This window comes from Sus scrofa, chromosome 7, assembly GCF_000003025.6.
Source record: "Sus scrofa isolate TJ Tabasco breed Duroc chromosome 7, Sscrofa11.1, whole genome shotgun sequence".
Lineage (NCBI taxonomy): Eukaryota > Metazoa > Chordata > Mammalia > Artiodactyla > Suidae > Sus > Sus scrofa.
The window spans coordinates 58,939,199-58,958,445 of record NC_010449.5 but is presented as its reverse complement, the minus strand read 5'-3'; the positions used below and the strand labels follow the sequence as shown (position 1 = coordinate 58,958,445).

The 19,247-nt window shown below is 45.9% G+C and overlaps 1 protein-coding gene across 1 annotated transcript in view; it reads left to right on the top strand.

Moving 5' to 3' along the window:
• ARID3B (AT-rich interaction domain 3B) overlaps positions 1-19,247 on the top strand; it is a 66,258-nt gene that overhangs the window by 40,262 nt on the left and 6,749 nt on the right. Inside the window, 4 exon segments of the mRNA XM_021099056.1 lie at positions 8,055-8,238; positions 11,270-11,565; positions 11,684-11,938; positions 13,423-13,521. Of these exon segments, the coding sequence (XP_020954715.1) occupies positions 8,055-8,238; positions 11,270-11,565; positions 11,684-11,938; positions 13,423-13,521 (834 nt within the window).

Here is a 19,247-nt window from a genome sequence, read left to right as displayed (position 1 = left end):
AGGACCTGCTTGGTCATGTGGAAGACAAGTTTTATCATACCTCACCACAGAAGTGCCCTCCCTCCCCCACCAGCTCTGTTCAAGGCTGCAAATTGACCTTGGTTTTCCCAAATGGATTGTTGGATCTGTTTTTGATGTGTGTATACAAAGAATTTACTGTGGGAAAAGGGTTTGGTCTGCCTCAAAGTGCAATTTGAGTGTTTTTCCTCCTGTTGTGTGCTTATCTATCCATCTCAGGCAAGGAAATGTTCGTGACATATATTGCTTTGCCTTTTGGTGGAGGGAGTTTCTCGTATATTCTTTGTATCTGGTAGTAAATGGTCTGTGCCATGGACACTCTTCCTGATAGACTAAAATATGTTTGTCTTTGTCAGATAAAATGGGCTTTGGGACTTTATTTCTAACTTTATCCCCAAATGAAAGTCCAAAATGCAAATCTTTGTCTCAGGGTAACCCTTTATTTTAGGCCAGATCTTTTTCTCTCCCCAGGTGATCCAACCACTGTTCAAATACTAGGGTTCCCCCCAACACACACCCTTTTATGTGTGTGTCATTTAAATACCCTATACCTACCTGGTTATCCATGATAATGGGAAGAGATCCTGGTTTTTGAAAGACATGGTTAACTTCAGTAGCCCTTTTTGGTGTTTAAATTCAGCTTCTTCCCCTTCAAAATCCTTTATTGGTACTTACAGCACTTGGTAAAATTGGGTTGGTAGTTTTGCTTGCTTTGTTCCAAGGTGAGCCAGTATTCGGTAAATCATCCAAGGATTGGTGTAGGGAAAGTTTGAAGGTAAGCATTTGGCCCACTTACACTGTGTCTTAAGAGGCTAGAGGCAGGGATTGACAATGGAAGCTCAAACGGCCATGCACTACCCAGGCCAGAATGCCCATGAGTTGTTGCACCTCTCCCAGGCCAGCCTTCCACCCCCTCTCCTGGAGACACTGGCCAGGGCTGTTGATCAGCAGCAGGTGAAGCAGAGAAGACCTGACAGCCCACCTCCTTCTAACTCCTTGGCCACCTTCTCTGAACTTATTTTTTTAAGGCAGGAGACAGTGTAACCATAACTGTAATTTTATTATTTGCCATAGTAGAAAACAGCACTGCACATACTGTTGAGCTTCACCAAGAGCAGTTAGCCCGAGCTAGAGTATCAAGAAGGGCAGTAGGTGTAAAATTAGCTTCTCAAGGGAGTTCCCGCCGTGGCTCAGCAGAAACGAACCCAACTAGTATCCATGAGGATGTGGGTTCAATCCTTGGCCTTGTTAGTGGGTTAAGGATCCCGTGTTGCCGTGAACTGTGGTATAGGTCACAGACGTGGCTTGGATCCAGGTTGTTGTGGCTATGGCATAGGCCGGCACCTGTAGCTCTGATTGGACCCCTAGCCTGGGAACCTCCATATGCCACAGGTACGGCTCTAAAATGCAAAATAAAAGTTAAAATTAGCCTTTTAGGTTATGGTGCCTCTAGAACTCCCATGCATTGCTGGTGGGAATGTAAATGGGCATAACCACGGAAATCTGGTAGTGTTCACTAAAGCCACAGTATGCAAACCCCATTACCCAGCAGTTCCACTTTTAGGTGTATCCTCAACAGAAATGAGAGCTTATGTTCACTGAAAGACACATTTGAGAGTATTCCTAGCAGCATAGCCAAAAACTGGAAAGAACTCAAGTATCTGTCAGTAGTAAGATGGATAGCTAAGTGATATATGGTCCCGTAGTGGAATATCACACAGCAATAACAAAGAATGAATTACTGCTGTGTACAACTGGGAGGACTGTCACAGGTCTCATGTTGAACAAAAGAAGCCAGATACAGAACAGTGTGTACTACATGCTTCCATTTATGTCAAGTTCAAAAAAATCACCTCTGGTGATACATGTCAGGAAAATGGTTACCTCCTGTGAGGAGTCGGGTGAGGGGTAGATATTGATTGAGAAGAATAATGGGAGCGTGTTCTGGGGTGCAGGAAATGTTCTGTATTTTGACCTGAGGAACGGTTACAGGATGTACTCAACAGTGAAAACCTGTAGTGGGCTGTATATGTAAGATTAGTGCACCAGACTCTGTCAGTTAACCCCTCCTCAGTGGGAAATGGGAGGTGGAGCGCTGAAAGTATGTGCTGGTCCAGTCCAGTATTAGGATATTCGAACATCCTTGCCTCTGCGCTGTCTTGTGGAACAGTCAGCTACACACTGCATGGCACACCACCAGGCCCTGCTGCCCAGTTTCCCAGTGAAAGGTATTTTATCCATGAGCAACTTGGGGAAAAATCACTAGTCATCCCTCTGCTTTCTCCCCTAGGGAGCAGGACTAGAGCAGGGCCAAAGTAAATATGCAGAGGTATGAGCAGGCCTGCCTGCCTGTCTGCCTATGCACATTCCCTGCTTAACGTGGGACTTAACTCTTCTAGGCTCCCCGGTCAGCTGCCTGGCTCTCTTGACAGGCTATGGAAATGATGAATGATCTTGTTCAAAGCCAGGAAAAAGTAGTGAGGGTCCCTAGCGGGGCCACGCCCTGGGTCCTAGCCCCTCCCCCTGACCAGTGGGCAGGAAGGGAGCCGTGCAACTCTGTTTGGGGTCCCTGCCCCCTAATTGCTTCTGATCTTCACTGCAAGGTACCCATTTCTGGGTTGGGGAGAACTGGCCACTCATGCCATCTCCCATCTTTTGTCTCTAGTGCCAGAGGAGGCCCTCTCCTTGCTCTGCCCTCACCCCACCCTGCTCTGTCTCTGCAGTCTGCGTGCTGGGAAGGAGAGCCAAGTGCCAGGGAGCAGCTTTTGTTTGGCTCCATCTTCGCTGAAAGCTCCCCAATCACAGGTTTGGCCTGCTTGTACCAGTGCCCAGCGGCATTCCCACCACCAAGGGTTAAAGCTCTGGGAGCCCCCACAGCTTCAGTGGGTCTGGGGGCCCTCATAAAAGCCTTTTCCGCCTTGTCCCTCGGGCTGCCTCAGGCTCCATGGCTGAAATCTGATAAGGGGCCTCTTTGTTGGCACTGTCAGTCTCCTTTATTGAGGAGGGAACTGGAGACCAGCGGCATTTCTTGGGGTACCGATAAGGCTCTGGATTCCTGTCAGAGGGAGCATGATTAATTACCCTCAATCTTAGCTTCTGCTTTGATAGCAGTGACTGACAGTCCACAGGCTTCCCTATCAGGTGCTCCCGCCCCCTCTGGGCAGCGTGATGGGGGCGGAGATTCCACCTCCTGCCGGGCCAACCCTGGTGACCCACAAAGAACTTTTCTGCAGTGGCCGCTGACCTCCTTCCTGGTTCTCTACAGGTTGCTTTTGCACTTACTGTGGACTAAAGCCCATCCCCTCTCAGGTGAAGAGCCTCTTTAGAGGAAGATGTAACCAGGCCAGAGATTCCTCCCCTTCCCCACAAGGCTAAGGAAGGAGTTACTGCTTATGGACTTGAACTTCACAGACCTGGTCTTAAGCCACACAGGAGCTCTTCATAAGAGAAGATCCCAAACCTAAACCATCCATCTGAAGGTCACTTGGCAACATTATTCCTTAATTCAGGCAAACTCCTAAAACCAAGTCACCTCCCTTTGGTAATAATCATGACTATCAATTTTTGTTTTAAGTTTTTATTCATAGACTCATAGGACTTTAGAACTGGAAGTCATCTAGTCCAAGTTGCTTGTTTCAGACAGACAGGTAAACTGAGGCCTGGAAGTGTTCCCAGGCCCCATCCTCACCCCCTTGGTTCCCTTTCCTGTTCAGGCAGGGAAACTCAGCTAACAGGTCTTTCTCCCTCCTTTTCATAGTTGAATCTCCTTGGGACAAGGGAGATGGCTACAGGCCCACTATGCACAGAGCAGACTTCAGAGACAGACCAGCCTGAGGATCCTGCCTGTCTCTTAGTTGATGAAAGAATCAAAGTCAGGGCACGTTTTATGTCTGGATTGGCTTTGTAGTGTGAGAAAACCATACTGTCATCTAGAGCTGGCGCTCAGAATAGCCTCGGCTTTGTTTCTCACGATACTGAGCAGCCCCCCTACACTGGGAGCTACTTTTAACAATGTGATGGAGGGCCAACCATGAGGAAGAAAGTGCCTGTTCCCGCTGATCCCCAGAACCAGGGTGCCTGGCCACACCGCAGTGACCCAAGCGAGGGAAATCATGACCCTTGCATGCCCAAAGTGGGCCTGGGCCACAGACCGGTCCTGCCTGTGGTTTCTCTCAGAGGTGCTGGGAAGAGCTCACTTTTGGGACTTGAAATGCAACTTTGTTCCTCCCTGGTGTTCTCAGGTCCTAGAGCTACCTGTTTCCCCTGCTCTGAGCAGTCCCCCCAGCCTAATGCAGTCACTCTCTGTGTGACTCTAAAAAGGCTAAATTTTGATGAAATTTCTGTATATAATGACATTGTTGTCTTTAAAAGAAACCATCTCAAATGACTTGACATTTAGTCTAGTAACTATTCAAAGTGAATTTGTAATTCCTTTCTGAGAAGTTGCTTTCAGAGGTGGTTTGAGCCACACTAGAAAATCTGTCAAGGTTTATGGCCACACCTTATCGTCACACAAAATCAGTATAAACAGCCTAGTCACTTCATCCTATTTTCCTGGCTTGCTTCCACGAATGACAGTTTCTAAAAGTAAAATACACCCTTTACGTTTGAAGATTTACCCTCCTTTGGAGAGAGTCAAATGAAAATAGTGCAAATTCTGAAAGCTTTCACAAACAGAGTTCCAAAACTATGTGCTCACTGGCTCTCCAAGGTTTCACTTCTGAAGGACAGCACTCCCCCAGCTGGGCAAGACCTCTTGGCTCTCACTCAGCCACGCCTGTTCTTTGTATGTCACAGACCCAGCTACCTTCCCCTCTCTAATGACTGTCTCCCCTTCTCTTTGGCCCCACTGAATGAGATCATGGTTTCTGTAGCTTCTCACAGTCCCCAGCCCTCCATCCATTCCTCTGCTTGCTGGTGGTCCTCTTACTGTAGAACTCAGACTTGAAAGGCTTAACCACTCTGGGTCTCGGTTCCCCAGTCTGTTTAATGAGGGTTGTGACCATAATGAATGTGCCAGGACCTGAGAGGTGACTTCTGTTCAGGGCTCTCAGCATTAGATTCTTTCTCTTTTTCTTTTTTTTTTTTTTTTTTTTGCCATTTCTTGGGCTGCTCCTGCGGCATATGGAGGTTCCCAGGCTAGGGGTCCAGTCAGAGCTGTAGCCACCGGCCTACACCAGAACCACAGCAACACAGGATCCGAGCCGCGTCTGCAGCCTACACCACAGCTCACAGCAACGCCAGATCCTTAACCCACTGAGCAAGGCCAGGGATCGAACCCGCAACCTCATCGTTCCTAGTCGGATTCGTTAATCACTGAACCATGACAGGAACTCCAGCATTAGATTCTTAAAGGTAGTTGACACCCTGGTGGGCATCCCACACGCATGAAGGAAATGTGTTTAATATTCCCATTTAGTTTCCACAGAGCTGGTTGCTTTGACTCTGAGAAGCAGGTTTGTTGGTTGGTTGGTTTGTTTAATTGACATGGTAGTTTAACTTATTGAACATTGTATAACATTCAAGACAGGGTAAAGGAAAAACAGGCCCTGCCTTCATAGGGCTTCCAGTCCTCCTGTGACACCAGACAAACATAACATGGAATAATTAGAGTGTGATTATTTGCTAAACTTGAAGGGGTTGTAATAGAAATTTCGAGAGACAAGAAGTCCACATGAACTGGGGTCGCTAGAAAGTTCTTCCTGGAGGGAGAGAACGTTAAGGATTTGAGCACAGGCAGGTCAGCTTGGGCTTGATGAGGAGGGAGAGCACAAAGCAAAAAGTACAGAAGGAGCTTGATTTATGGGTGAGGGTGAGAAGACCCAGCTGAGTAAAGTGAGAGTGAGTTGTTGGGATGTGTTCAACATACGTCGCACCTAATCTTCCAAGGAGTGGTGGGAACCCAGTCGTGGGGTTGAACATGTAAGGTGGGATGGGCCAGAGATGAGAGTATTTGTAGGTTTTTAATCAAGGAAGCAAGTAATGTGGTCATAGTGGTGTTTTCATCAATTGACTGGCAGCAGCATTCAGGCAGGGCAGATCGATTTGAGGCTACTATGGTCAGCCTGGCCCAGGGTGATGTCTGCAGGCTGAGAGGATAGCTTTAAGAGATACCTCAGTGGGGGAATCAGTGAGCCTCCCAACATCCAATTGGTGGGTAAGAGAGAAGAGAAGAGGAGCCAGTGCTGCCACTGACGTTCCTACCCAAGACCTCAAAGAATGGTGTTGTTGGAAAAAGAGGAAGCAGTGGGGAAAAGGAGGTAGCCTAGGGGATGGTGAGCTCAGCGTGAATGTCTGACCTGCAAGTGTAAAGATATCCTCAAAGCTTCTGGAAATGAGGGCTTCAGGGTCCTGTGTGAGGGGGCCTTGGGAGTGGTCGTACCAGCCTCTCCAGGCGATGCCATGAGGGTGTGAACTCGCCAAGGCCATGAGTGTGCACGGCCAGGCCGGCCTCCAAAGGAGGGAGAGTAGCCTTAGCCCTGTCCTGCCAGGAGACCAGTTCTGCTGCACAAGACTCTTGTTCTTAGGACAGGAATGAGGTCTACTGCCCAAAACAGCAGAGGGAGAAAAAGTTAACCATCATACTAGCTATTGTGTCTCTGGAGCAGTCCTCTGATACTTTACCTCTGAATCTTTGACTCTAACTCTATGGCCCCTTTGTCCTTGACCCTCCAAAGACCAGCCAGTCGAGGCAAAGGTCTCCAAGACCTCTGGTTCCCTCCATACACTGAGAAAAGAGGCCCCGTCCTGCCATAGCACTGCCACGTGTTCATGCTCATGCTGCATCCTCCTTGTAAACGTGGGACCCTTCACTCCCCTCTGGCTCGAATTATCCTGTAAAAGAGTTGGTGAGGCCTGTGTTCCAGGGCTGAGAAGAAAATGCCATTCCTTGAGGGGGAAGAAGCAGAAAGAGTCAAACAAACAGCCCTTCTGTAATCAGACTGGCCAAAAGTCCACCAGGCAGTCAGTGAGACCTCAGCAAGACTTGAGGGGGGACGAGGGCGGCAAGGCAGAGGAGGAGCAGCCTGTGTACAGTAAAAGGACTTGCCATCAAAAGGCAACAAGTCTCATACCCTGCCCCGGACGGTGACCCTTCCCGCTGGAATTCTCCCCTCTGACCTCCAGATCATTAATCCCGAGGCTGCCAAATGACAGTCATCCATCACTCCTCCTGACGAGCATCCCGGCTGCCTGTGAAAGAAGCCCAGCTCCGCCCTCCCTGCCGTCCCCTGGTGCTCATTAGTGGGCCTTCCTGCTCGGTGCCAGGTTTCCTAATCAAGTCCCTGACTCCTCTCACTTCCCTTCGGGGCCAGTGGGCGGAAGCGGCTCTGACCCTCCCTCTTTCAGAGGCCGGGGTGGGGGGTGGGAGCGATTAGTGGAGAGAGAATTGTTGAATGGCTTTTTATCCCCCTGGAGACCCATGTGTCCAGCAGCTCCTTTGCCATAGCGGGGACACAGGAGAGAGAAAACCACTTCTCCATCCTGCAGCAGGAGAAGAAATGAGAAAACAGGCAGTATGCAAATAAAAACACTGTACTGAGAGCTGCAAAAGAGAAGCCCGGGGAGCTATCTCCGTGGCCAGTGGGGCAGGACTTAACCTGTCTAGGGAGTCAGGGAAAGACTTCCCCCAGGAGGCAGCTGAATGGCTTCTGAAGGCTGCGGAGGACTGGGAGTTGCCAAATCATTAGGAAAGAATTTGGAATCATAGTCCTAGCAAAAAAAGGGGGCGGGGGGCGTGGAATCTTTCAAGTCATCTACTCCAGCCCTTCAATTTGCAGATGGGACTCAGACCCAGAGAGGCTATGTGTTTTACCCGGGGCCACACAGCCTGTGAATTAGACCTGTTTTTCTGTTCATCTCCAGAACTGGCAGCTAGTCTGATGGTGTCCAGGCTTTGGGAGTTTGAGTCAAATTATACTTTTAAACAGAACCATGAATAGAAGTTCCAACTCAGCAAAAGGTGGGCACCCACAGGTATTTTCTTTCTCTGCTTAATGATGGCACAACCCTCTGTTTCTCTCTTTGCGCAATCACAGGGACTCCCATCAACCGAATCCCCATCATGGCCAAGCAGATCTTGGACCTGTACATGCTGTATAAGCTGGTCACAGAGAAGGGGGGGCTGGTGGAGATCATCAACAAGAAGATCTGGAGGGAGATCACCAAGGGCCTGAACCTGCCCACATCCATCACCAGCGCGGCCTTCACCCTAAGGACCCAGTGAGTGGCCAGGGCCCTGGGGAAGGAAGCTGAGGCTGGAGAAAAGGGATGCTTTAACCTAGAGGAGAGGAAGGAAGGAAATTCCACTGTACAGTGAGCAAGAGGGGTGGAATTCCCAAAAGAGCCAAGAGTTTCTAAGATAAATCCCTCACTAACCTAAAGTATTCTGAGAGTGCCCTTTCCCAGGCATCTCCTGTATGCTGCTGCTTCACCATTCTGTTTTATTCAAACCTCACCAGCACCCCCATCAAGTAGATACTGTCCCTGTTTTCCAAAAACAAGAAGGAAGTCTCAGATATTAAATCGTTTGGTCAAGGCCATACCAGCTAGTAAGTGGTCAGACCGAGATTTCCACCTGGGCTCCTGTCTCTGAAATCCACTCTTTCCAGGACACCATCTCCCACATAGCAGCCCCCTCCCCAAGCCTGGCCCTTCAAACCTGGCAATCAGCTTGCCCCAGCAACCCCAGATGCAGAGGAAGGCAGGTAGGCTGGCCCCACCAGGATTGGTGACCTATTTTTTTTTTTTTTTTTTTTTACCCATTTGAGTAAATTACAAGGATGAAAGAAGTACTGCGAGCATGAGTAGCATTGGGGAATGAGGGCCAGAAGAGAGTCTGTTCTTTGGGAACACTAGACGTTGCTCTCTGAAGAACAGGGAGAGAACAGCTGTATGTCGGTTAAGTGGCACTTTTTTTTCCCCTTCAACAATTTTTTTTTTTTTGTCTTTTTTGTTTTGTTTTGTTTTGGGGGGTTTTTTGGTTTTTTGTTTTTGTCTTTTTCTAGGGCCTTTTTTTTTTAATTTGTTTAATAAAAGTGTCATTGATTTACAGTGTGTCGCTTTCTACTGTACAGCAAAGTGACTCAGTCATATATACATTCTTTTTCTCATATTCTATCATGTTCTATCACAAGATACTGGATGTAGTTCCCTGTGCAGGACTTCATTGCTTATCTATTCTAAATGTAATAGTTTGCATCTACTAACCCCAAGCTCCCAGTCCATCCCACTCTCTCACCTTCCCCCTGGCAACTACAAGTCTGTTCTCCATGTCTGTGAGTCAATCTCTGTTCTGTAGATAGGTTCATTTGTGCCACATTTTTCTTCCCTAGGGCCGTTCCTGTGGCATATGGAAGTTCCTGTGGCTAAGGGTCAAATCAGAGCTACAGCTATAGCTACAGCCACAGCAACGTGTACCACATTTTAGATTCCAGGTATAAGTCATATCCGATAGTATTAGTCTTTCTCTTTCTGACTTATTTCACTCAGTATGAGAGTCTCTAGTTCCATCCATGTTGCTGCAAATGGCATTATTTTGTTCTTTTTTATGGCTAATATTCCATTATGCAGATACACCACGTCTTCTTAATCCATTCATCTGTCAATGGACATTTAGGTTGTTTCCACATCTTGGCTATTGGGAATAGTGCTGCTCTGAACATAGGGATGCACATATCTTTTTCAGTGAAAGTTTTGTCTGGTTATATGCCCAAGAGTGGGATTGCTGGGTCATGTGGTAGTTCTATATTTTGTTTTCTGAGGTATCTCCATACAGTTTTCCATAGTGGTTGTACCAGTTTACCTTCCCACCAATGGTGTAGGAGGGTTACTTTTTCTCTTCACTCTTTCCAGCATTTGTTATTTGTTGACTTGTTAATGATGGCCATTCTGACAGGTGTGAGGTGGTACCTCATTGTAGTTTTGATTTGCAGTTCTCTAATAATTAGTGATTTTGAGCATTTTTTCCTGTGCCTCCTTTGGGGAAATGTCTTCTTTGGAGAGATGTCTGTTTAGGTCTTTGCCCACTTTTCAGTTAGGTTGTTTATTTGTTCTTAAGTTGTTTGTATATTTTGAAGATTAAGCCTTTGTCATTTGCATCCGTTTGCAACTATTTTCTCCTGATCTATAGGCTGTCTTTTGTTTTGTTTATGGTTTCCTTTGCCGTACAAAAGCTTGTAAGTTCAATTAGGTCCCGTTTGTTTATTTTTGTTTGTGTTTCTATTGCCTTGGGAGACTGACTAAAAAAACATTTGTACGGTTGATGCCAGAGAATGTTTTGCCTACGTTCTCTTCTAGAAGTTTTATGATGTCTTGTTTATGTTTAAGTTTTATAAGCTATTTTGAGTTTGTGTGTGGTATGAGGGTGTGTTCTAGTTTTATTGATTTACATACAGCTGTCGGGTTTTGCCAGCACCACTTGCTGAAGAGACTGTCTTTTTCCCATTGTATATTCTTGCCTCCTTGGTCGAAGATTAATTGACCGTAGGTGTCTGGGTTTATTTCTGGACTCTGTTCTGTTCCGTTGATCCACATGTCTGTTTTTGTATCCAGTACCACACTGTCTTGATTACTGTAGCTTTTTAATACAGCCTGAAGTATTATACTTCTGCTTTGTTTTTTTTCCCCCTCAGGATTGCTTTGGAAATTCTGGGTCTTTTATGGATCCATATAAATTTTTGGATTATTGGTTAGGTGGCATATTAAGGCCTTATTGAAAAGTAGAAGGGTTTTATCTAGTGATACTGTTCAAGCAGAAGTTGGGGGCAGAGCAATAGCCAGCATAGCAGTGTTCCCAGGGTACTTGGGTAGAGAATTGCTTCTTGGGGCATTTGACACAAAGAGGGATAGCATTTCCAGGTCCACACAAAATGGGAAGAATTGCTCCTGTCTAACCAGCCTGACTCACAGCAGTTAGGAAATCAAAGAGCCAGAAAGACATTGCAAAAAACGGGCTTCATTTCTCCCAGGGCACTGGAAAGGCACCACACCAACTTGAAGCATTAGCTACTTCCCTTAATGAATGGTGCCTCTGGTTTAAGCTGTGTCTAGAACTGGGTCGAGTTAGAGGGCCTGGGTGGAGCGCCCATCTGTCCTGTAGGCTCCCCTTGCTTCAAGGGCGCACATTGTGCTCCTTTGTCCTGCAGGACAGAGCCTGCTCCACAGAGGCCGCCTCCAGAGACCCATCGACTTACTGGGCTGTCCTGGTGCTGCATTTTGGATGATTCTTGCTTCTTTCCTTCCTTACCTCCAGGTACATGAAGTATCTCTATGCCTACGAGTGCGAGAAGAAAGCCTTGAGCTCCCCGGCCGAACTCCAGGCAGCCATTGATGGCAACCGGAGGGAGGGCCGGCGGCCCAGCTACAGCTCCTCCCTCTTTGGCTACTCCCCCGCTGGTGCCTCTCACGCTGCCACCGCCGCCGCCGTTACCGGGGCCCCTGCCCTCCTCTCGCCACCCAAGATCCGCTTCCCCATCCTCGGGCTAGGCTCCAGCAGTGGCACCAATGCCAGCGGCCCTCGGATATCCCCAGCAACCACTCTCAGGAAAGGTCTGCAGGGCCCTTAGGAGGAGGGGAGACAGGGAGGAAGGGTGCCAGGTTGCTCGGGTCCAAGATGCGGGTGGGAGGGTGGATTGTGGGTTGGATCCAGCTCTGGTGCCTTTGTCAGGTGATGGAGTCCCAGTGACAACCATGCCCGTGCCAAATCGCCTGGCTGTGCCCGTGACCTTGGCCAGCCAACAAGCTGGTACCCGAACAGCCACACTCGAGCAGCTGCGGGAGCGACTGGAGTCAGGGGAGCCCCCTGAGAAGAAGGCGTCCCGGCTGTCGGAGGAGGAGCAGCGCCTGGTGCAGCAGGCCTTTCAGCGCAACTTCTTCAGCATGGCGCGGCAGCTGCCCATGAAGATCAGGATCAACGGCAGGGGTGAGCACCAGGCCTGCACGCCAAACACGTGCTCCATTCAAGAGCCAGTTCCTATCTCAGGGACTGAGGTGGGGCCCCTCCAGGTTCTGCCCCCTGGGCCCCCTTCGGTGGCTGTGGAGATCTCAATTCATCAAGCTGAGGTCATTTTCCAGGGGACCTGAAATTGCCTCAGGCATGCCTGGCAAAAAAGGAAGAACAGTTCAAGGAGGAGGAGCCAGAGACCTTCAGGGACAACTGCTATGTCTTCCCTGTCTCTCCTGCCTTTTGATCAGTTTCAGTTAAATGGCTTGCCCTTGGAGTTCCTTCTGTGGCTCCGTTGGTTAAGGATCCAGCGTTGCCTCTACAGAGGTGCAAGTTCACTCTCTAGCCCAGAACGGTAGGTTAAGGATCTGGCATGGCTGTAGCTGCAGCTTAGATTCGATCCCTATCCTGGAAACTTCCCTGTGCCACCAGTGTGGAGGAAAAAACAAAATACACTCGCCCTTCACGCCGATACCTCACATCTGGGAGGAAGACAGTGCGTTCACTCAGTGAGGGGCCAGGCTGCCAGTGACCCTTGGGAGAGAGGAAAGGAGGAAATTCAAGTTTGGCAGCATAACTGACATCTTTTCCCTTCCCCTCCACATTTTTCAGGTGCCCCACCTTTTCATCCCCCAAACCACACACTCCACTTCCCTTGTTCCTCTTTCTCCCCTCCCCCACACACATTCTCTTTGCCATCCTTGCCCTTGAGTCCATCTCAGAACAAACATGAGCAGGATTGTGTTGGGGAGAAATAAGGTGTGAAGGGAGCTATGCTTAATCCCAGTCACCCTTCCTGTCCCACATTCCCCTGGTCGAGGAGCCAAAAGGAACTGGAGGTAACAGCCCAGCCAGCAGGGTTCTGCCGTGTTACCCACTCGGGTCAAGTGCTCCTGGTCCTCCACAAGCAGGAGGCTAATAGGCGAGGTACCTCATCTGGAGTAATTCTTGGCTTCGTGAAAGGGTAGAGTCTTGTGAGCCAGACAGAGGCCCTGTGTGCAGTGCCTGCAGCCTTCCACAAGCTGCAGAGTGAGATGGAGTGCCAGGTGCTGGGCAGGTTGACCCACTCCTTGAGGACCTCCCAGCCTGGTTATGGGAGGAGGAGGCAGGATGAGTCCTCAGAAGAACAGGCCTATCCTTAGTGGTCTCTGATCCCCCTGCCTGGTGGATAGTGGAGCTCACGGTTTGCTGACTTGCGTTAAAAGCATCAGTGCACAGCCCTGAGCCAAGGTCAGCCTCCTTGCTTATGTGATCCCTTTTTTTTTCCAAGCAGAGGGAGTTGGGGAAGTTGAAGTAGTTCAGTGGAGAAAGCAAGCAATGGCAAGCCTGGTTCTCCTGCCAGACCTTACACTCAGGAGGTCATACAGATGATTTCTAAGGCTGGGAGAGCAGGAAAGCCTCAGAGAGGAGGACGCAAATGCCGGAAGGCTTGACCAGGCCCACTGTCTCCCTTTTCCCAGCAGAAGACAGAGCAGAGGCCTCGGCTGCAGCACTGAACCTGACCACGAGCAGCATTGGGAGCATCAACATGTCTGTGGACATCGATGGCACCACCTATGCAGGTGAGGCTCTTGGTGCTCTGAGGGAGGCAGCGGCATGGCAGCTAGTAGAGCTCCCTGCAGCTTGTCTGAGCACCTTCCCAGGGTGGCTTTTTTGTGTAGGCTCAGGGTTGCAAAGGAAAAAGCAATTCTGGATGAGGAGAGACCGAAGATTGCTAACAGGGTGACAGATTCCCCTACACCTTTTTTTTTTTTTTTTAACTCAGTGAAATTTATTACATAGTTATACAACAATCATCACAACCCAGTTTTATAGCATTTCCATTGCAAACCTCCAACCCATCCCCCCACACCCCACCCTGTGGAAACCATAAGTTTTTCAAAGTCTGTGAGTCAGTATCTGTTCTGCAAAGAAGTTCATTGTGTCCTTTTTTTTAGATTCCACTTGTAAGTGATACGATATGATGTTGGTGTATTTCTCTATCTGACTAACTTCACTTAGCATGATAATTTCTAGGTCCATCCATGTTGCTGCAAATGCCATCATTTCTTTCCCTTTAATGGCTAATTAATATTTCATTGTATATATGTACCACATCTTCTTTATCCACTTCTTTGTCAAAGGACATTTGGGTTGTTTCCCTGTCTTAGCTATTGTATAGAGTGCTGCAGTGAATATTGGAGTACATGTATGTGTCTTTTTGAGTCATGGTTTTCTCTGGACAGATGCCCAGGGATGGGATTGATGGATCAAATGGTAATTCTATTTTTAGTTTTCTGAGGCATCTCCATACTGTTTTCCACAGCAATTGTACCAATTTACTTTCCCACCAACAGTGTATTAAGGTGCCCTTTTCTCCACACCCTCTCCAGCGTTTATTATTTATAGACTTTTTGATGATGGCCATTCTAGTCAGTGTAGGGTGATACCTCATAGTAGTTTTGACTTGCATTTCTCTAATAATTAGTGGTGTTGAACATCTTTTCATGTGTTTTTTGGCCATCTGTATGTCTTTGGGGAATTGTCTGTTTAGATCTTCTGCACATTTTTTGATGGGGTTGTTTGTTTTTTTGGTATTGACCTGCAGGTATTTATAAATTTTGAAGATTAATCCCTTGCCAGTTGCTTCATTGGCAAATATTTTCTCCCATTCTGTGAATTGTCATTTCATTTTGTTTAGGATTTCCTTTGCTGTGCAGAAACTTTTAGGTTTAGTTAGGTCCCATTTGTTTATTTTTGGTTTTATCATCATTACTCTAGGAGGTGGATCTGAGAAAATAACTGCTGTGGTCAATGTCAGAGCGTGTTTGACCTATGTTTTCCTCTAAGGATTTTATAGTATCCAGTCTTATATTTAGGTCTTTAATCCATTTGGGGTTTATTTTTGTGTATGGTGTTAGGAAGTGTTATAATTTCATTCTTTTCCATGTGGCTGTCCAGTTTTCCCAGCACCACTTATTGAAGGGAAGGTCTTTTCTCCATTGTATATTCTTGCCTCCTTTGTCATAGATTAGTTGGCTGTAGGTGCGTGGGTTTAATTCTGGGCTTTCTATCCTGTTCCACTGATCTATATTTCACTCTTTGGGCCAGTACCATATGATTTTGATGACTGTAGCTTTGTAGTATAGTCTGAAGTCAGGGAACCTGATTCCTCCAGCTCCGTTTTTCTTTCTCAGGACAGCTTTGGCTATTCTGGGTCTTTTGTGCTTCCAAACAAACTTTAAAATATTTTGTTCTAGTTCTGTGAAAAATAGCCTTGGTACTTTGATAGGGATTGCATTGAATCTGTAGATTGCCTTGGGTAGTATAGTCATTTTGATTTTATTGACTCTTACAACCCAAGAGCATGGTATGTCTTTCCATCTGTTTGTGTCATCTTTGATTTCTTTCATTAGTGTCTTATAGTTTTCAGAGTACAGGTCTTTTGACTCATTAGGTAGGTTTACTCCTAAGTATTTTATTCTTTTTGATGCCATGGTAAATGAGATTGTTTCCCTGATTTCTCTTTCTGATCTTTCATTATTAGTATATAGAAATGCAGTCGATTTCTGTGTATTAATTTTGTATCCTGTGACTTTGCCAAATTCATTGATGAGTTCCCAGTTTTCTGATAGCGTCTTTAGGATTGTCTAGGTATAGTATCATGTCATCTGCAAATAGTGATAGTTTTAGTTCTTCCTTTCCAATTTGGATTCCTTTTATTTCTTTTTCTTCTCTGATTGCTGTGGCTAGGACTTCCAAAACTATGCTGAATAGCATTAGCGAGTGCAGACATCCTTGTCTTTTTCCTGATCTCAGCAGGAATTTTTTCAGCTTTTCACCATTGAGAATGATGTTAGCTCTGGGTTTGTCATATATGGCCTTTATTATATTGAGGTAGGTTCCCTCTATGCCCACTTTCTGAAGGGTTTTTATCAGAAATGGGTGTTGGAGTTCCCATTGTGGTGCAGCAGAAAGGAATCTGACTAGTAACCATGAGGTGTATGTTTGATCCCTGGCCTCGTTCAGTGAGTTAAGGATCTGGTGTTGCCATGATCTCTGGTGTAGGTTGCAGGTGTGGCTTGAATCCCATGTTGCTATGGCTGTGGTGTAGGCCAGTGGCTGTAGCTCCAGTTTGACCCCTAGCCTGGGAACCTCCATATGCTGTGGGTGCAGCCCTAAAAAGCAAAAAGAAAAAAAGAAATGGGTGTTGGATTTTGTCGAAGGCTTTTTTTACGTCTGTTGAGAGCATCACATGGTTTTTATTCTTCAGTTTGTAAATGTACTGTATCACACCGATTGATTTTGGATATTGAAAAATCCTTGCATCCCTGGGATAAATCCCATTTGATCATGATGTACAATCCTTTTAATGTATTGTTGGATTTGGTTTGCTAGTATTTTGTTGAGAATTTTTGCCTCTATGTTCATCAGTGATATTGGCCTGTAATTTTCTTTTTTTCTTTTTTTTGTGGTATCTTTGTCTGGTTTGGGTATCAGGGTGATGGTGGCCATAGAGAATGAGTTCGGGAATGTTCCTTCCTTGCAATTTTTTGGAATAGTTTCAGAAGCATAGGTGTTAGCTGTTTTCTAAATGTTTCATAGAATTTGCCTGTGAAGCCATCTGGTCCTGGACTTTTGTTTGTTGAAAGTTTCTTAATCACAGTTTCAATTTCAGTACTTGTGATTGGTCCGTTCATCTTTTCTATTGCATCTTGGTTTAGTCTTGCAAGATTGTACTTTTCTAAGAATTTGTTTCTTGGTTGTCCTTTTAAAAAAGGACATATAGGTTGGCATATAGTTGCAACTAGTAGTCTCTTAGGATCCTTTGTATTTCTGTGATGCCTGTTGTAACGTCTCCTTTTTCATTTCTAATTTTATTGATTTAAGTCCTCTCTCTTTTTTCTTGTTAAGTCTGACTAAGGGTTTATCAATTTTGTTGATCTTTTCAGAGAACCAGCTTTTAGTTTCATTGATCTTTTCTGTGGTTTTCTTCATTTGTATTTCATCTGTTTCTGCTCTGATCTTTATGATTTCTTTCCTTCTGCTAACTTTAGGTCTTGTCTGTTCTCTCTCTAGGTGCTTCTTGTTTTCTGAGGCGGGCTTGTATTGCTCTAAACTTGCCTCTTAGAACTGCTTTTGCTGCATCCCATAAGTTTTGGAGTGTTGTATCTTTGTTGTCATTTGCTTCTAGGTATTTTTTAATTTCCTCTAATTTCTTCAGTAATGCATTGGTTCTTTAGTAGCATGTAGTTTAGTCTCCATATGTTTCTATGTTTTTTTTGTTTTTGTTTTTGTTTTTGTTTTTTGTCTTTTTGCCATTTCTTGGGCCTCTCCTGCGGCATATGGAGCTTTCCAGGCTAGGGGTCTAATCGGAGCTGTAGCTGCCAGGCTATGCCAGAGCCACAGCAATGCAAGATCCCAGCCACATCTGTGACCTACACCACAGCTCACGGCAACGCCAGATCCTTAACCCACTGAGCAAGGCCAGGGATCGAACCCACAACCTCATGGTTCCTAGTCGGATTTGCTAACCACTGCGCCACGACAGCAGCTCCGTGTTTCTGTTTTTTGCAGTTTTTTTCTTGTTGATTTCTACTCGTATAGCGTTGTGGTCAGAAAAAATGCTTGATATGATTTCAATTTTCCTAAAGTTACCGAGGCTTGATTTGTAACCCAGAATTGATTAATTCTAAAGAATGTTCCATGTGCCCTTAGAAGAATGTGTACTCTGCTGCTTTTGGATGGAATGTTCTATAAATACCTTTTAAGTCCATCTGGTCTAATGCTTTATTTAGGGCCTGTGTTGCCTTGTTGACTTTCTGTCTGGATGATGGAAGTGGGTGTTAATATCCCCCGCTATCATTGTGTTGTTGTCAGTTTCTCCTTTTAAGGCTGTTAGTAGTTGCCTTTTTTTTCAGGTGATCCTATGTTGGGTGCATATATATTTAAAATTGTTATATCTTCTTCTTGGATTGATCCTTTGATCATTATATCATGTCCTTCCTTATCTCTTATTCTTTATTTTGAAGTCTGTTTTGTCTGATATGAGTATTGCTACTCCAGCTTTCTTTTGATTCCTGTTTGCATAGAGTATTTTCTTCCATCCTCTCACTTTCAGTTTGTATGTGTCCCTAGAAGTGAAGTGGGTCTCTTAAAGATAGCATATATCTGGGTCTTGTTTTTGTATCCATTCAGCCAGTCTATGTCTTCTGGTTGGGGCATTTAGTCCATTTACATTTAAGGTAATTATTGCTATGTATGTTCTCATTGCATTTCACTAATTGTTTTGGACTTGTTTTAGTTGCTCTTTTTTCTTTCCTTCTCTTGTTCTCTTCTCTGTGGTTTGATGACTGTCTTTAGTATTGTATTTGCATTGATTTTTCTAATTTGTGTGTATCAATTTTTGGTTTGCAGTTGCCCTGAAGTTTTGATATAGGAGTCTGTATATATACAGGATTGTTCTTAAGTTGTTAGTTTCTTTTTTTTTTTTTTTTTTTTTTTTTTGTCTTTTTGCAATTTCTTGGGCCGCTCCCGCAGCATATGGAGGTTCCAGGCTAGGGGTCTAATCAGAGCTGTAGCTGCCGGCCTACACCAGAGCCACCGCAATGCCAGATCCGAGCCAAGTCTGCAACCTACACCACAGCTCACGGCAATGCCAGATCGTTAACCCACTGAGCAAGGGCAGGGGTCGAACCCGCAACCTCATGGTTCCTAGTTGGATTCATTAACCGCTGTGCCACAACGGGAACTCCAAGTTGTTAGTTTCTTAATTGCAAGTGCTCTCCAGTGTCCTGCATTTGTACCCTCCTCCTCTCACAATTTCTAATATCGGTAGCATATTTGTGCGTGGATGATTTCCTACCTTTACTGTATATATGCCTTTACTGGTGAGCCTTGTCATTTGTGGTATTTTTGTTTCTAGTTGTGGCCTTTTCTTTTCTGCCTAGAGAAGTTCCTTTAGTATTTGTGGTAAAGCTGGTTTTGTGGTGCTGAATTCTCTTAGCTTTTGCTTGTCTGTGAAGCTTTTGATTTCTCCTTCAAATCTGAATGGGAGCCTTGCTGGGTAGAGTAATCTTGGTTGAAGGGTTTTTCCTTTCATCACGTTAAGTATATCATGCCACTCCTTTCTGGCCTGCAGAGTTTCTGCTGAAAAATCAGCCAATAACCTTACCAGGATTCCCTTGTATGTTACTTGTTTCTTTTCCCTGGCTGCTTGCAGTATTTTCTCTTTGTCTTTAATTTTGGTCAGTTTGACTAGTATGTGTCTCGGGGTGTTCCTCCTTGGGTTTATTTTATATGGTCCTCG